Source organism: Formica exsecta, unplaced genomic scaffold (genome assembly GCF_003651465.1).
Source record: "Formica exsecta isolate Colony F162 unplaced genomic scaffold, ASM365146v1 scaffold107, whole genome shotgun sequence".
Lineage (NCBI taxonomy): Eukaryota > Metazoa > Arthropoda > Insecta > Hymenoptera > Formicidae > Formica > Formica exsecta.
In genome coordinates this window covers 110,877-126,230 of record NW_021848410.1, presented here as the reverse complement: position 1 = coordinate 126,230, position 15,354 = coordinate 110,877, and the positions used below count along the sequence as shown (strand labels likewise).

General features: G+C 31.5%; 1 protein-coding gene across 1 annotated transcript in view; it reads right to left on the bottom strand.

Annotated features, from left to right (window-relative positions):
- Positions 1 to 15,354, bottom strand: part of LOC115234324 (voltage-dependent calcium channel subunit alpha-2/delta-3) — a gene marked incomplete at its 5' end in the record, with an annotated part of 79,427 nt that overhangs the window by 23,314 nt on the left and 40,759 nt on the right. Inside the window, 11 exons of the mRNA XM_029805332.1 lie at positions 2,536 to 2,568; positions 3,199 to 3,298; positions 3,534 to 3,755; positions 3,887 to 4,028; positions 7,118 to 7,189; positions 7,272 to 7,379; positions 8,037 to 8,051; positions 8,323 to 8,397; positions 8,895 to 8,975; positions 11,338 to 11,418; positions 11,655 to 11,791. Coding sequence (XP_029661192.1) covers positions 2,536 to 2,568; positions 3,199 to 3,298; positions 3,534 to 3,755; positions 3,887 to 4,028; positions 7,118 to 7,189; positions 7,272 to 7,379; positions 8,037 to 8,051; positions 8,323 to 8,397; positions 8,895 to 8,975; positions 11,338 to 11,418; positions 11,655 to 11,791 — 1,066 coding nt within the window. The remainder of the gene's footprint in view (positions 1 to 2,535; positions 2,569 to 3,198; positions 3,299 to 3,533; positions 3,756 to 3,886; positions 4,029 to 7,117; positions 7,190 to 7,271; positions 7,380 to 8,036; positions 8,052 to 8,322; positions 8,398 to 8,894; positions 8,976 to 11,337; positions 11,419 to 11,654; positions 11,792 to 15,354) is intronic.

The window sequence follows — 15,354 nt, the reverse complement described above, 5'->3', positions numbered from 1 at the left end:
TCCCTTCCCCCTCTTTCCTCCCCCCTCTCTCTCTATTTGTGTGTCTGTGCGCCTGCGTATCTATGTTTCTGTGTGTCTGCGTGTCTGTACTCTGTGTGTCTGTGTCTGTGTGTCTGTGTGTGTCTGTGTCTGTGTCTCTGTATGTGTCTGTGTCTATGTATGTGTGTGTGCCTGTGTCTGCTGAGGGGGGGGAAGTGAAGGTGGGGGGGGGGGGGTGCGCGTATGTGTTTGTGTGTGTGAACACTATCTACCATATAAGTTTTCAAACCTATATATATATAGTAATTATTTATATAAACAAACACGCTTTTGATAACCTTTGATATACGTTATATAGATTACCGATTAACATTTAGACAGTAAGAGCCAGACACGGATGATAGAGAAAGAGAGAGATGAGATGTAATTCTGAAGAAAAATTATTTTTCCTTGATATTGAATAGTTATAAAGGCATAAATTTTTGTAGATGCGATACCATGTGATTAAATAAAACTCTCTAAACAATATTCATTAAAAATAAATACAATATGTAGGCAAAAGGAAGGTTCTCACACTAGTTTGCAGTCTTATGCAAAGCGAAGTCCAATCCATATCAGTCGGTACTTTAGATGTGCGAAACAAAGCTTATAATTAATTCAAAAAGTTATAGAAACTTATGTAGAATCATATAATTACAGATTTCGTTTCACACTAAAAGTACCGGGTAATGTGAAGTGAATTTTACTTTACGTGGAAAGTTGCAAACTCTTATGCCTCTTCCTCGTCCACATATTGTATTTTTAACATTTACATGAATATTTTAAAAATTATATGAGACTGCCGATTAAGACACAAACAAATGTTAATCAGTACCTTGATCTCTATAATGTCAAAGTCAAGGTCATTAAAGATATGTCCTTTAAGGTAAATAATTACCCTCTTTTTTAATATTCTGTACCTACATATATATGTATATAATATATACACGCGTGCGTGTATATTAAAAAATAATAATAAAAATAATCTTTTTAATATATATTAGTATATTAAAAATTTTTATATGTGTATATATCGAATGAGGCACGTAAAGTGTAACTAAAAAATATCTTCGAAACTATTGAAAATAGAAGAATATGTTAATCAATAAAGTTAAAAAGTTTTAGAGATTACACTTTTGAGACATATTTATTTTTTTGTATGTGGATGCTTCAAATAAATTTCAAGGTCATCTAGCTTTTTTAAAAATAACACTGCATATGTTTGAATATCCACAACTGTAGTTCACATCGGGACTAATTCAACGATTATAGGCGCATCCACATTGAAAAATATTAATATGTCCGAAAAGGGCATATTTAGAACTCTTAAAGCACTTCAACTTTACCTATTTAACATTTCCTATATTAACTTTACCTATTACCTATTAACATTCTATCTTTAACAGTTTTGTAGATATGTGTACCTGTTACACGCCTCACACTCTGTATATATGTACGTGTGTGTTAAAAAATTATGTATTATATTATACACAATCTATATATATAAAATATATTGTAATATAATATAATATACAGGGTGGTCCTCGTAACGGTCGCCACGATTTTTAAGGCACTTACAATAATCTGACAGGACATAAGAAAATGCCATTGGTTTGATCTTAGATAGTCGTTTGAAGGTCACATGAAGGTCATCTTTAATTTCTTAAATAGAAACCCCTATTTTTTATTATATATTCTTGTAGCTTAACTCGAGAGCTTTTCAAAACACTGTAATAAAGTATTTTTTCATTAAGTACTTCTTGAGTTATTTTATATTTTATTGTGACATATTTTGATATAAAAAATAAAATATCTCGTAAAATATTTAGTTTTCGATAATCTTACCGTAATACTTTTATGTACAGAATAATGAGACAAATCAATTAGTAAAAAAAATAGTGTTTAAGAAAAAGTATGTAATTATTTATAATGTATTTTTTTAAACAATTATTTGTTTTTTTTTTTTGAACTAATTGATTTGTCACATTATTCTGTACATAAAAGTGTTCATTATTGTAAGTGCCTTAAAAATCGTGGCGACCGTTACGAGGACCACCCTGTATATGAAATTTTATAATGTGCTTTTATATATCAAATAGATATGTTTTTAATTTCTTGTGCATGATTTGTTTATGTTTCTTCATAAAGAATCAGGATCTTTTCGATTGTACCATCAGTTTTAGTATAATATAGCTTATATATATATATATATATATATATATATATATATATATATACATGTATATGTATATACACACATATATTCATATACAAAAGCTGTATTATCACCAGAACACGTACAACTTGGTATATGTTTTTTACGCTTATTATACACAAGAACATATTTATTACATCTATAACAAAAATTGCTAAAAACAATTGCGATTTTGTATTTTTATCCATCAGAAGTAATAAACATATTTCAATCAATAAACGACCATTAAAAAGTGGTATTACCGTGCATTATTGATAAACGTGTTTAACGTGTTAGACAAATAATTGTGCATAATGGATTACCTGTGCAGTAGAGCCATCAGTATGGCAATAGGGCTAGCGGTGGAGACACACAATAATAAAATGTAATAAAAATATGCAATAAAAGATAATATTGTGAAATGAAATGTTGAACGGTTGCTCAAAGTACATTTCGCATATTACTTCGAGTAGTGATAATTTGTCACACTGATCTCTTTATATATATATATATATTATATATATATATATGTGTGTGTGTATACGTACATATCGGATATATATCAAATAACGTGTGAACAATTTTTATCACCTTTGATATCCTATTTTGTATGTATCTGTGTATATAAAACACTTCTTTTTTATATATATACGAGTATATATACAGACTTGACAAAGAGTTCTGAACAATGTTCGGCGATTGTCAGAAGCTTTATCCGTCTATTGACACTAGAAATATGTTGCATTTTTAAATTTATTTCTACACCTTACAAAACAATTATGCAAACCAGGACGCATCACGGGCTATATAATCAAGGCGCAGTAATAGCTGAATAATTTGCAAAAGTAACCGGCATTATACGGTGCGTGGTAATGAACCGCGTGCTTGTGCATTGCTGTGCTCGATCGCAATTTGCAATAGTGATGTGAACGGATGAGAGTAAGAGACAGACGTGCATTTTTGCTTACTGCCGACAGAGAACTTACTTTTCATTTTCCTCTTTGTGCATTCTTTGTGCTTCTCTCTTATTAAATCCATCTGTCACTATAGCATCCAAAACTAGGGATTGCATTAGTTTCTTATCACCTAAAATGTTACAGTCAGGTAAGTTAGAACTTATCATTAATTTTTATTGAAATTACTCAAGGCATAAAATAAATTTTAAAAAACAACTTTGCAATTTACTTTTTAATTAAAATTAAAAAATTTTATCTGCAATATTATATTACTTTTTGCTTGTCTTAATATGTAGTTTAACATGTTACTTTTCAAATAATTTTTAACCATGGTTTAAAGATATTAGATTAATGTGAGCACTTACAATAATGAGAATCTTTTTCCGACTTGCTCGCTTGTTTATGATGCGAGCTGGGACTCCTTGCTCTCAAGGACATCCACTTCCAACCCGGTCTACGCGATCGTGCTAAAAAGTGCAAAACGCGTTCTTCGGGAGAAGTAAAGAACTTATCGGAAGCCGAATTATATTCGCAGTAGACCCAATCGGGATGCACTTTCCAGTTGCTCCCTTTGAAATGCTCCGTTACTACAATAGTAATAATAATAGTAATAATAATAATAATAATAATAATAATAATAACAACATAACAACATCCCAGATTGTTTTCTCTGTTTATGTTCTATTTAGATATTGTGTAATAACAATAAAAAATTTACCATTTATAATAGCGAGTTTGATTTCTTGCTCGGCACGCACTTCGAACATGCCGTATCCTTCCGGTAAAGCTAGGCCTAAAGAAAATGGAGTACCTTCGATCGGCTTGTAAAAATAGTTGTGCCGTCTAATCGTAACTCTCTTCTGCAAATCAATATATATATATGCATAATCAAATAAAATTTTAATTTCATATATAATAAAACGCGTATAACCACATTTATATTTGTTTTTATAATAAATATATAATATTTTGGTAACTATTACGAAAAGATTACACTTCACCGATCACTTTTATTTTCACACATATATGTATCATATTATAATCGATAGAGTCCTGAATCACGTACACTTTGAATGTTTGAATCATATTTCGGACTCTTCTAGTTTCTAAGATATGACATTTTAAAATATTGCATTTCTTCCTTATTATATATATTTAGTTTTTCATACTGTGTGTTATATATGTCTCTTTGTCGAAATTTTTTGTTTGTTACATTATCTTTTTTATCTTTAACATGACTATTTCATTATTATCAACAGATTTCAGCTATTTCTGTCAATTCTTAAACAGCTTTCGACATTCAATGATACAAATTTTTGAGTACAAAGAGAAGAGGAGCTACGCCCTTCTCTTGTATCCCCACCCCGGAAAAATTATAAACTAATCCGAACTAATTTATTTTATAAATTAAGATTAGATTTGGGTTAGATAAAATTTTTTATAGCAGAGTTGGGGATACAGAAAAAAGGGCAAAGCCTCTCCGCCGTCCACGCGTGTATTTTGCAAGTTATTTTAATACAAAAACACTGTCATACTTAAGTTAAAAAACTGTTTTACAAAATAGTTGTTTTAATTTTCTACAAAAATAGTGATATAAAAATATTGCGCGAATCAATAAAAATTTATATTACAAAATTCATTTATTATTATTTCTAATATTAAAAATTGCAATGTGATCAAAATAATGGAATATATTTAAGTGAAAAAAATGTTGAATTAAAAAAATTAATTTAAGTATAAAATAACTTTAAAATAACAGCTTGGAAGATTCTTCTAGTTCCACTAAAAAATAAATGTATATTTTTAAATTATTTAAAAAAATAAATAGAAATTATTTTTGCAAAAACATGCAAAAATTTGTACAAATTTGCAAAGAATATGCAGATATATATTTATAATCTATAAATATTTATTTTTTATAATATTTCAAATCTGTAGGAATAAATGCAAAATGAAATAGAAAATAAAAGAAGCTTTAATCAAATAATATATATTTTACAAATACAAAATAAATAATCACGATATTCAAAAATATAAACTTTATTTGTACATATAAACTTATATTTAAACTAAACTTGTATTTAAGAAAATAAAATGTAAATTAAATTTTTTATTGAGAGTTAAAACAATATATTATTAAATGTTTTTCAAAATTTTCCAAAAGAAATCTATGCCTTCTGTCTGAAAATAAATATTTAAAAATGGAAAAAGAACGTTCAACATCTACAGATGTTATCGGGGCATTTTTAAGTTTACTAATTAATTCAGGGATAAGAAAGTTAATGTCGTTATCATCATTAGCAATTAATTCGCTTTTCAAAATTCTGTTGACTTTAATTAGTAGCTTGTAACCTACATTTTTTTCCAGAACGTCATTTAATTTTTTTAAAATTGTCGCACCAATTTTACCTTTAAGATTTTTACATGAAATTTCGAACTTTTCGATTAATTCAATTGATTCTAACAAACTCATCCCTTCTTTTTCCAATTTCTCAATTATTTTTGCCACGAAACTGTAATTGCTTTTAATAAATCCAAGTTGTTGTTGAATTTCGGACTTCTTAAATAATTCTATGCAATTTTCAATTGCAAAGCTCGAATTCGTAAGAGCAAGAATAATATTCATTATAGGATTGTAATTATCTGCATAAAAAAGAGCCGCCGTCAGCCATGTACCCCATCTTGTTATTATAGGTTCAGGAGGAAGTGGAGTATTGGGAAGTTGCTCTTTGTACAATTGAACCCGTAGAGAAGCTTTCAAAAAGGTTTTTTTTACGTTTTTAATCAAATCATTAATTAATGGAAATTGATTCCTAATTTCTTCAGCTACACGATTAAGACCGTGAGCTAGGCAACTGACGTGGATTAAATTTTCATAAAATATTTTTAAATTTTGGCCAGTTTTAATCATATATGGTGCGGCATCTGACAATAACAGTAAAATTTTTTGAGAAGGCACATGCTCGGATAAAAAAAATTCTGACAATCCGTTTTGAATTAAGCGAGTTATTGTTACATTGTTTGTTTTTTCAAGCTGTTTTGACGATATTAAATATGACTTACTTACGTTATCTTCGCAAAGAATGCAATGTTATGTTTTGTTTTTACACATAGCATAAATTACTTTTGCAATATTTTATTTGTCTCTATAAATAAGATAAGAAAATATTCTATACATTTATGACATGTTTATATTCTATTCTATATATGTTTACTCCCCAATAATCTAAAAGCTCCTATAATCTAACTCAATAGCCGACTCGCGTATAGATACCCGGAGTGCTTCGCTATTGCTACGCGTGACTTGGCGCGAGACACTACCGTGTCTCTTGATATTTACTTTCCTCTACGTATGATCCTCGTTTCGGATGAAGTGTTGCAAATTCATATGAAATTATACACATTTTAATACTGAAAATACTAACATTTTTGAGCATGATAGGGGGGCCGAAGACCCCCTTGCACTCCCCCGTGTTTGTGTGTGTGTGTGTGTGTGTATGTGTGCGCGTGCTTCCTGTCCATGCATGTACTTTAATATATTTCAATCTTTTTTTGTTAATAACTTTTTAATAAGCAACGAGCGACGATTAAATTAGAAGAAAAAGTTACTTAGAATTATGTCCTTGACAATATATATCAAGGTCAAGGTCATTGGGGCTGGGTCCCCTTTTCGTTATATTTACCAAATTATTAAAGCTGATAATCAAACTATTTACTCTTTCAAACTATTTACTCTTACATTATATTTAAGATATGTTATTTTTAAATTTAAAAAAAAGTAGAAAAATATAAAGTGATATATCTCAGAAATTATAAAAGAATTCACAATGTGATTCAAAGTAAACATGATTCAGAACTCTACTCACTATAATATACGTAAAAAATCGAACTGATCGATGTAACTGAAGTGTAACCTTTCTATAATAATTATCAATCTTTTATGTCTTACCATATTGTCATAATGAATTTTGATTGTAAAGTCTGTTTCTCCTTCTTTTTGATCGATCATGTCACGCCTCAACTAAAAAGAATAATATCACTTATTTTTGCACATTACAATAGCAATAAAATAACCAGAATACATATGGAGAAATCGGACTTACATCGAGCAGGAGAGAATTGTTTGGAGGGGTTGAAGGGCCATCATATTCTGCGAGTTCAACTTCCGACAAATCCACACTTATATACGTAGGCTTTAGCGTTTCATCATACTAAAAAAAAATATATATATATATCAAAATCCTTAAAATTCTCAGATATTCGAATAAAATATAATCCGCTAGCTTTAGGATATATAATAATTTTGTATACAGGGTTTCCGATAATTTTTGACACACCCGAAATGTGAAGATAGATTGGGTCATATTGAAAAGAGAAATCCTGTACCATTTTGCGATTTTCGTAATAATTATTGAGAAATTAATTAAAAAAGATCGACCAATTCGCATGAGTATTACCGCGCGGAGAGAAAGAATGGCCTAATATGGGCGGCATTGATATGTGGTTGCTAGAACGCGAGAATCCATCGTTATGTATCGCTCGTACGTAACTGTTGTCATTTGTAGAGCGCTCCTCCCAAAACTTTGTCGCGCGCCTACTTTTGGGTTGTCTTTTCTCGCTGCGCGCTTATACTCGCGCGAATTGGTCGATCTTTTTTAATTACTTTATCAATAATTATTACGAAAATGGCAAAATGGTACAGGACTTTCCTTCTCAGTTTGAACCAATCTACCTTCACACTTCGGGTGTGTCAAAAATTATCGGACATCCTGTATATGTATATTATTATGTACTATAGTATATGTATATGTATATTATTATGTAATATAGTATATTATTGTGTACATTTCTGATTCTCTCATACTTACTTCTGTATTTCCAGGCTGCGCATAAAACATTCATATGATTATAATATATCATGATACTATGTTTCTACAGGAAATACATAAAAAATTAATAGGAATTTATTCTGTATAAATATAAGCTTTTATTGTTGAAATCGGGAATTGCTTTAAAAATTTATGCGCCATATGTGTAATGTAATGCATACTAAGATGTGAAAAAAAGTTAACTCTACTACTAATTACAAAATTATATTTTCAAAGTAATTTTGAGAGATTATATATCTTTTATTATAATAATATTATTACTTACGAGAGGCCGCAAATCAGGATGATACAGAACTCTGCCATTATTGTCAACAATAAACGAATATCCATTAACTCCTAACTGTAATTAAAACAGCGCATATTTAAACATTAATAATGAACAAAAAAAATAACTTGTATAAGTAAAGTTGATTATATTAATCTTCGTTAGCTAACTTTTATTAAACAAATTTTCTTTATCTTATCTATATTGTGGATAAGAAAATATAATAATAGCAGCAATAGGTTCAGAGTAAAAACCAGAGTAAAAACAGAGTAAAAATCAATTGGAAAACTGGCAGATAAGAGCCAAGGCGCGAGTATGGATAAGCATGAATTTTCCATGCTGAAGATGGACCAAAAAACGGTCCGAAACGTACATTTTTAATGCAAATTAGTTAATAAAATTTAACGATAATAAGTTCGCGCACCGATACCCGCGCCTTAACTCTTATCTGCCAGACTTCCACTTGAAGAAAATATAAGAAACTATAATTTTATAAAGAAAGAATCAAATTTGACCCAGCTACTAATGTAACTAGGATTGAAAGTCTGATAAAAAAAAGCATTAGTCTGTACCTTGTAAGGCGGCACGAGCTTCTGAATCTCCTCAACAGGTACGTCAGTACCAACAATACCCAACAAATTGGCTGTTTTTACCTTAAAAAACGATAATACATACAATATGAAGTTCTTCATGTTAACATATTACTAATAGCATAATAGCCCAGTCAATAGAGACAAAAAAGGCAATTTACATTAAATCCAGGAGTTTTGATATTTGAAAAGGTTGTATAGTTTTAGGTCCTAAATGATTTCCTGAGTTTTCGATTTTGGCGCCCCGCCGCTCGCGATGTCATATTGAAAAAATGGGCCAAAAAATGGTTTTTTTGGCAATATCTCTTTTTCGGTTGGTCTTACGACAAAAATAGTTATTACCAATATTATAGAGGAAGAAATTTTCTATAACTTTTGTGTGAAACTTTTTTTTGTAGGTTGGATAGTTTTTGACCTACAGCGGCGTAAAGCGGACAATATTCAACGAATTTTTGAAAATGCTTGTTTTTACCTGAATTTTTAAAAATTGTCAATTAATAATTGCATATTTACTATTCTACACTCGTTGCCACACTCCTAGAAGACCTCGTAAATTTCAAAAACGTTGTACTAAAGGCCTCTACACACCAATCGTACCCGATTGATTCGTATGTTGGGACCTTAAATTTGAAAAGACTTCTTGGAATTTAGGTCATGTAGTCGGGGTTATTTTCAACGATCAAAGAATCCCCTCCGATCGTTATACCTCAAGTAAATTAAAATTAAATTAAATTAAATTTATGTCAATCAAATTTTTCAGTAAAACAGGCTACAGAAGATGCTGACACATTGATCATCAACGCAGCCATCGACATGTCCTCATGTTATCCTCAATTCTGTTATTGTCGTTGGTGAAGACATAAATCTTCTGGTTTTATCGATAAAATTAAAATCCAAACATTTATTTTTGAAAGCCATGTAAAGGAAAAATTGCCGAGAAACTATACTCTTCGCAAAGTTTTCAGTATGAAGAAGCAGATAACATACTGTTCTTCCATGCATTCAGCGGCTGCGATACAATATTTGTTATATTCAATATCGGAAAAAACAAGTTTTTCACTATCCTTGAGAAGAATCTGCACTTAAACAATACTGTGCAAATATTCAAATGATATGACATAGACCCTGAAATTATTATCCCGGAATTATTATATTACCAGAGAAAGGTTTCTGATCGCATTATACGGGAGTGAAAAATGAACCAAAAGGGGTTCACTTCGCTACCAGCATTTTGCGAAATCTATAACGGAAAATGATTTTCATCTTGCTTCATTGTTCTCTACACGAGAAGTTGCACGTCAGCATTCATTTAGAACATATCAAGTCCAAACTTGGTATGACATCCCGAAAAATGCACAGGAATGGAGCTGGCAAAGGAACAAGACTGGACTTATTCCAGTTAAAAACACTAAAGATCCTTAAGCTACTCCTTAAGCTTTGTTCCAATTCATTTCGTAAATGCAAGACAAAATACGGTGCAATTTGTGGTTGTAGAAAAACAGGCCTCAAATGCCATTATCTGCGGTTACTGCAATAGGCAAACATGCGAAAACGTACCACAGATTTTGGATGTTTTTGAAGACAAAGAAGAAGAAAAAAATAAAAGCAGAAATTGATGAGACATTGCCCTTTAATGGGATCAACGAAGAAGTCGAATCAAGCAACAACTGTGAGATTTCTTCTACGAGTACAGAAGAAATAGATGTCGACCAACCTGGACTATCAATACGGAGCCGTGTTTCCAAAAATTTCAAAATATTTTGCGAGTTTGGATTAGGCCTACTGGGGATACCACATAAAAAGAAAAAAGAAAAACGCGCCGATAACTCTACCTTATGGTGGTGTGGAAATGAGTTAGTTAATAATTAATTTATGTATAATCAATAGTCGATAATGTCAACATGCAATCATTAATTGATAATTTTTATAAATTCAAGTAAAAATAAGCATTTTCAAAAATTCACAGAATATTGTCCGCTTTACGCTGCTGTAAGTCGAAAACTATCCAACGTACAAAAAAAAAGTTTCAGACAAAAGTTGTAGAAAATTTCTTCCTCTATAATATTGATAACAACTATTTTTGTCGTAGGACTAATCGAAAAAGAGATATTGCAAAAAAATCGTTTTTTGGACCCATTTTTACAATATGGCGGCGCGAGCGGCGAAGCGCCAAGGTCGAAAACTCAGGAAATTATTTAGAACCCAAAATTATGTGACCCTTTCAAATTTCAAAACTCCTGGATTTAATGTAAGCAAAAAGTATCTATTGACTAGGCTATAATGTAACAGTAAAATGTAAACCAAAAGCCATTCTAAGCCGCAAAGCAAGAATTATGAGAAAATAAGTAAATATTATTTTAGCATAAAGCATTAAAGCAACGCTCGCGCAAGATTAAAACAAGATCTATCATTTTTAGATAATTACCGTATAATTTCGGCGATCTAAAATTGGAGCTGTCACAGAGGTCATTAGTTGACCGCGATTTTCTCTGCCATACATACTACTCTGAAGATCAATCATTATTATTGTCACAGATTATCACGTACATAATATCAAGAAGACACCAATATTTACAAAGATATTTTCCAAAATTAATTAATTAATAATAATAATATATTAATTAATTAATATTAATTAATTATTAATATAATATAATAAATTAATATTTATTAATTAATTAATATGATAATTACACATAATATAATTTTGTCATCCTATTAATAATGAATTAAATTGCTTACTTTTCCACCTATATAAGCAGGACTCCAATGAAGAGGATGATCATGCTGATAGAGTACCATAGGCCGTGCTAGAACCTTCACGTACTCGAAGACTTTATCATGAATTTCATCAATATTTGTTATTCTTGCATAAAAACCTATGAAAGATTTTTTATTATTGTAAATATAAAAAATTTACAAATCTTTAGGCAACTTTTTCACAGACATTAATAAGATATTATTTTATTTCTTAATTCCTATATGCACTGGTGTTCAAAGAAAGTGCATCACCTAGAAATTTCACATTTCTCACCATTTTTCGCGATGGTATAGTATGTTATACTAATGACTAGCATCACAAAATACAGTGGAAATATAAACAAAAGATATTTATTAATAACACTGGTCGATAAAATAAAATTTTTTTTTTTGCCTTAAGTTATACCAAGTCATTTCTGGTAAATTTTTGGTAAATATAGCGAATAGAGGTCCAGCCCCAATGACCTTGACCTTGACATATGTTATCAAGGACATAATTCTGAGTAACTTTTTCTTCTAATTTGATCGTCGCTCGGGCAGGGTGGACCTCGCTTTACAATGTAGCATGTACTTTGTAAGCGAGGTCCCGAGGTCCACCCTGCCTACCGGCGAGGTGGGTGCGGGAGGGGGGCCGAAGGCCTTCCTTGCACCCCCCCTGTATGTGTGTATATTCGCTATATTTACCAAATTTTTTAGCGCTGATTACGAATCTGGCTGTAAAAATGGCGTATTACGTCAAGAAAACCTCAGTCAAAATTGCTAAAATAGGCGTTTTTGATACTTTGGCGTGAGTTATATCTTTCAATGAAGACGTGCTACATACGGCAGCGACAGCTTAAAATAAAGCTCAAGACTTATACTTTATGACAAAAATGCCAGAAGTCCCAGGCAGGATAGGTTTTCCTGAAAAAAGTAGTCGAAACATAAGAAATATCTATCGCAATGTTCTCCAGTGATACATCTCCAATTGTCCGTTACTAAAATTTTTTTTAGTAACAAAAGTAATAAAAGACTATTCTAATTTTGTTCTTAACTGATAGCGACCACAAAAACCTACATATACTCATGATCTGAATGATTTTTCAAAAATTTGATCCGCCATTTTAGATCTTCCATTTTTAATTTTAAAATTTTAACACGTGATTCGTGATGAGTGATCAGGCAAATGTATATATATCGACTTTCATGATTAGAATGATTCTAAAAAATTTTAGTAACGGACAATTGGAGACGTATGACTGGGGGACACTGCGATAGATATTTCTTATGTTTCGACCACTTTTTTTCAGGAAAACCTTTCCTGCCTGGGACTTCTGGCATTTTTATCCTAAAATATAAGTCTTGAGCTTCATTTTGAGCTGTCGCTGCTGTCTGTAGCACGTCTCCATTGAAAGATATAACTCACGCCAATGTATCAAAAACGCTTATTTTAGCAACTTTGACTGAGGTTTTCTCAAAAACTTGACGTGATACGCCATTTTTACAGCCAGATTCGTAATCAGTGTTAAAAAATATATCAGAAATGACTTGGTAGAACTTAAAGCAAATTTGGTGTTAAACAGTGTAATTAATGTAAAACTAATTAATATTTGACAGATGTTTTTAAAATATTCCAAAATGAGCATTTGCAACCTTTATACAACAGTTTTATAAATATGACGATTATGGCTGAAATGTTATCAGAAGCCTTCAAATTGCTTGAGTTTATCATTTTAAATAAAAAACTAAATGAAAAGTTTACCAGGTGCAAACTAATATTTAGTTTAACTGCCTAATAACAGCAGCACATCGTCGAAGCATTGACAATATCAATTTCTGAAAATAATTAATGGATAATTCGTGATTCCAAACACGAATTATCCCTTCCTGAAGTTCACGAAGAGTCTTTAGTTTCTTTCTGGCAACTGCAGATTCCACACAATGCCAACAGTTTTGTATAGGATTCAGGCTGTTTCCTGGCCATTTAAGAGTTATAATAGACCGTTCTTCCAACCATTTTTTACCTGTAACAAATGTAAACGCTTTACTGTTCTACTTCTTATGCAGAAATAAAGCTAAAATAACTACAGAAGTGCCTACTTACACTTTTCGCCCGATGACAAGAAGCAGAGTCTGAAAGATGCAGTTACTTAGCAGATTAAAATGGTCTCTAATGGTTGGCAGTAATTTGTCTTCCAATATAGTCAGATATCCATTGGGATATAATTAGGGAGGTGCATTTCGTATCGCGGAATAGGTCAATTGCAATTTATAAAAGATTTATTAAATACCAATGGATATCTGACTATATTGAAAAATTGCTGCCAACCATTAGAGATTATTTTAATCTGACAAGTAACTGCATCTTTCAGGACAATCCTGCTTCTTATCATCACGATAAGACGAAAAGTGTAAGTAGGCACTTCTGTAGTTACTTTAGCTACATTTCTGCATAAGAGGTAAGATAGTAATGTGTTTACATTTGTTATAGATAAAAAAATGGTTGAAGGGATGGTCTATTACAACCTTGAAATGGCCAGAAAACAGCTCGGACTTGAATTCTATAGAGAACTGTTGGCATTGTGTGGAATCTGCAGTTGAAGCCAGAAAGAAACCAAAGACCTTTCATGAACTTCAAGAAACGATAATTCTTGTTTGGAATCACAAACTATCAGCTGATAATTTTCAGAAATTGATCTTGTCAATGCCTCGATGGTGTGCTGCTGTTATTAGGCCCGAGACGGTTCGACTAAATATTAGTTTGCACCTGGTGAGAATTTTATTTTGTTTTTTATTTAAATTATAAAATTATTTAGATATTAACTCTAGTTATCCGTTTTTTCAAAATCAAATAAATTAAAATTATATACACATACTTAATATTTGAATTGTCGAATGCGCGGCTCAGCCATGACAGCCTTTTATTGATATGAAGTAATGTACAGCGCAGTGTCGAGACAATAACATGCCTTTTTTAGAGTCGGAATGATAAACTAATGCAACTTAAGGGCTTCTGATAACATTTCCGCCATAATTGTTATATTTATAAAACTGTTGTACAAAGGTTGCAAATACTCATTTTGGAATATTTTGAAAACACCTGTCAAATATTAGTTAGTTTTGCATTAATTATTAATAAATATCTTTCTTTATATTTCTACTGTATTTTGTGATACTAGTCATTAGTGTAACATACTGTACCATCGCGAAAAATGATGAGAAATGTGAAATTTCTAGGTAACGCACTCTTTTAAGCACCCGTATGTGTGTATGTATGCGTGTGTGTGCATGTGAGTGCGTGAGAATGCGAGTGTGCGTGAGAGTGTGAGTGTGCGTGCGCGTGCGTGCGTGCATGCGTGTGTGTGTATGTGTGTGTGCGCGCGCGAGAGAAAGAAAAAGGGAGAAAGAGGGGGAGAGAGGGAGGGGAGAGAGAGAGAGAAAAATTATATATATATATATATACAGGGTGGCCCCGAACGTTCCAGCCAGACTTTGAAATCTTATAGAAAATTTAATTCTGAACAAAAAATTTCCTATAAACATGGCTCGAAAAATGCTTTCTTAAAAAATTATCGCTCAAAAACCTTTGATGCAAAGGAAGAGCAAATCGGGACCGTGGTCAATCGGGACCGTGGTTAATATCAACGTGGTCAATATCAACGTGGTCAATCGCAACGTGGTCAATCGCAACGTGGTCAATCTC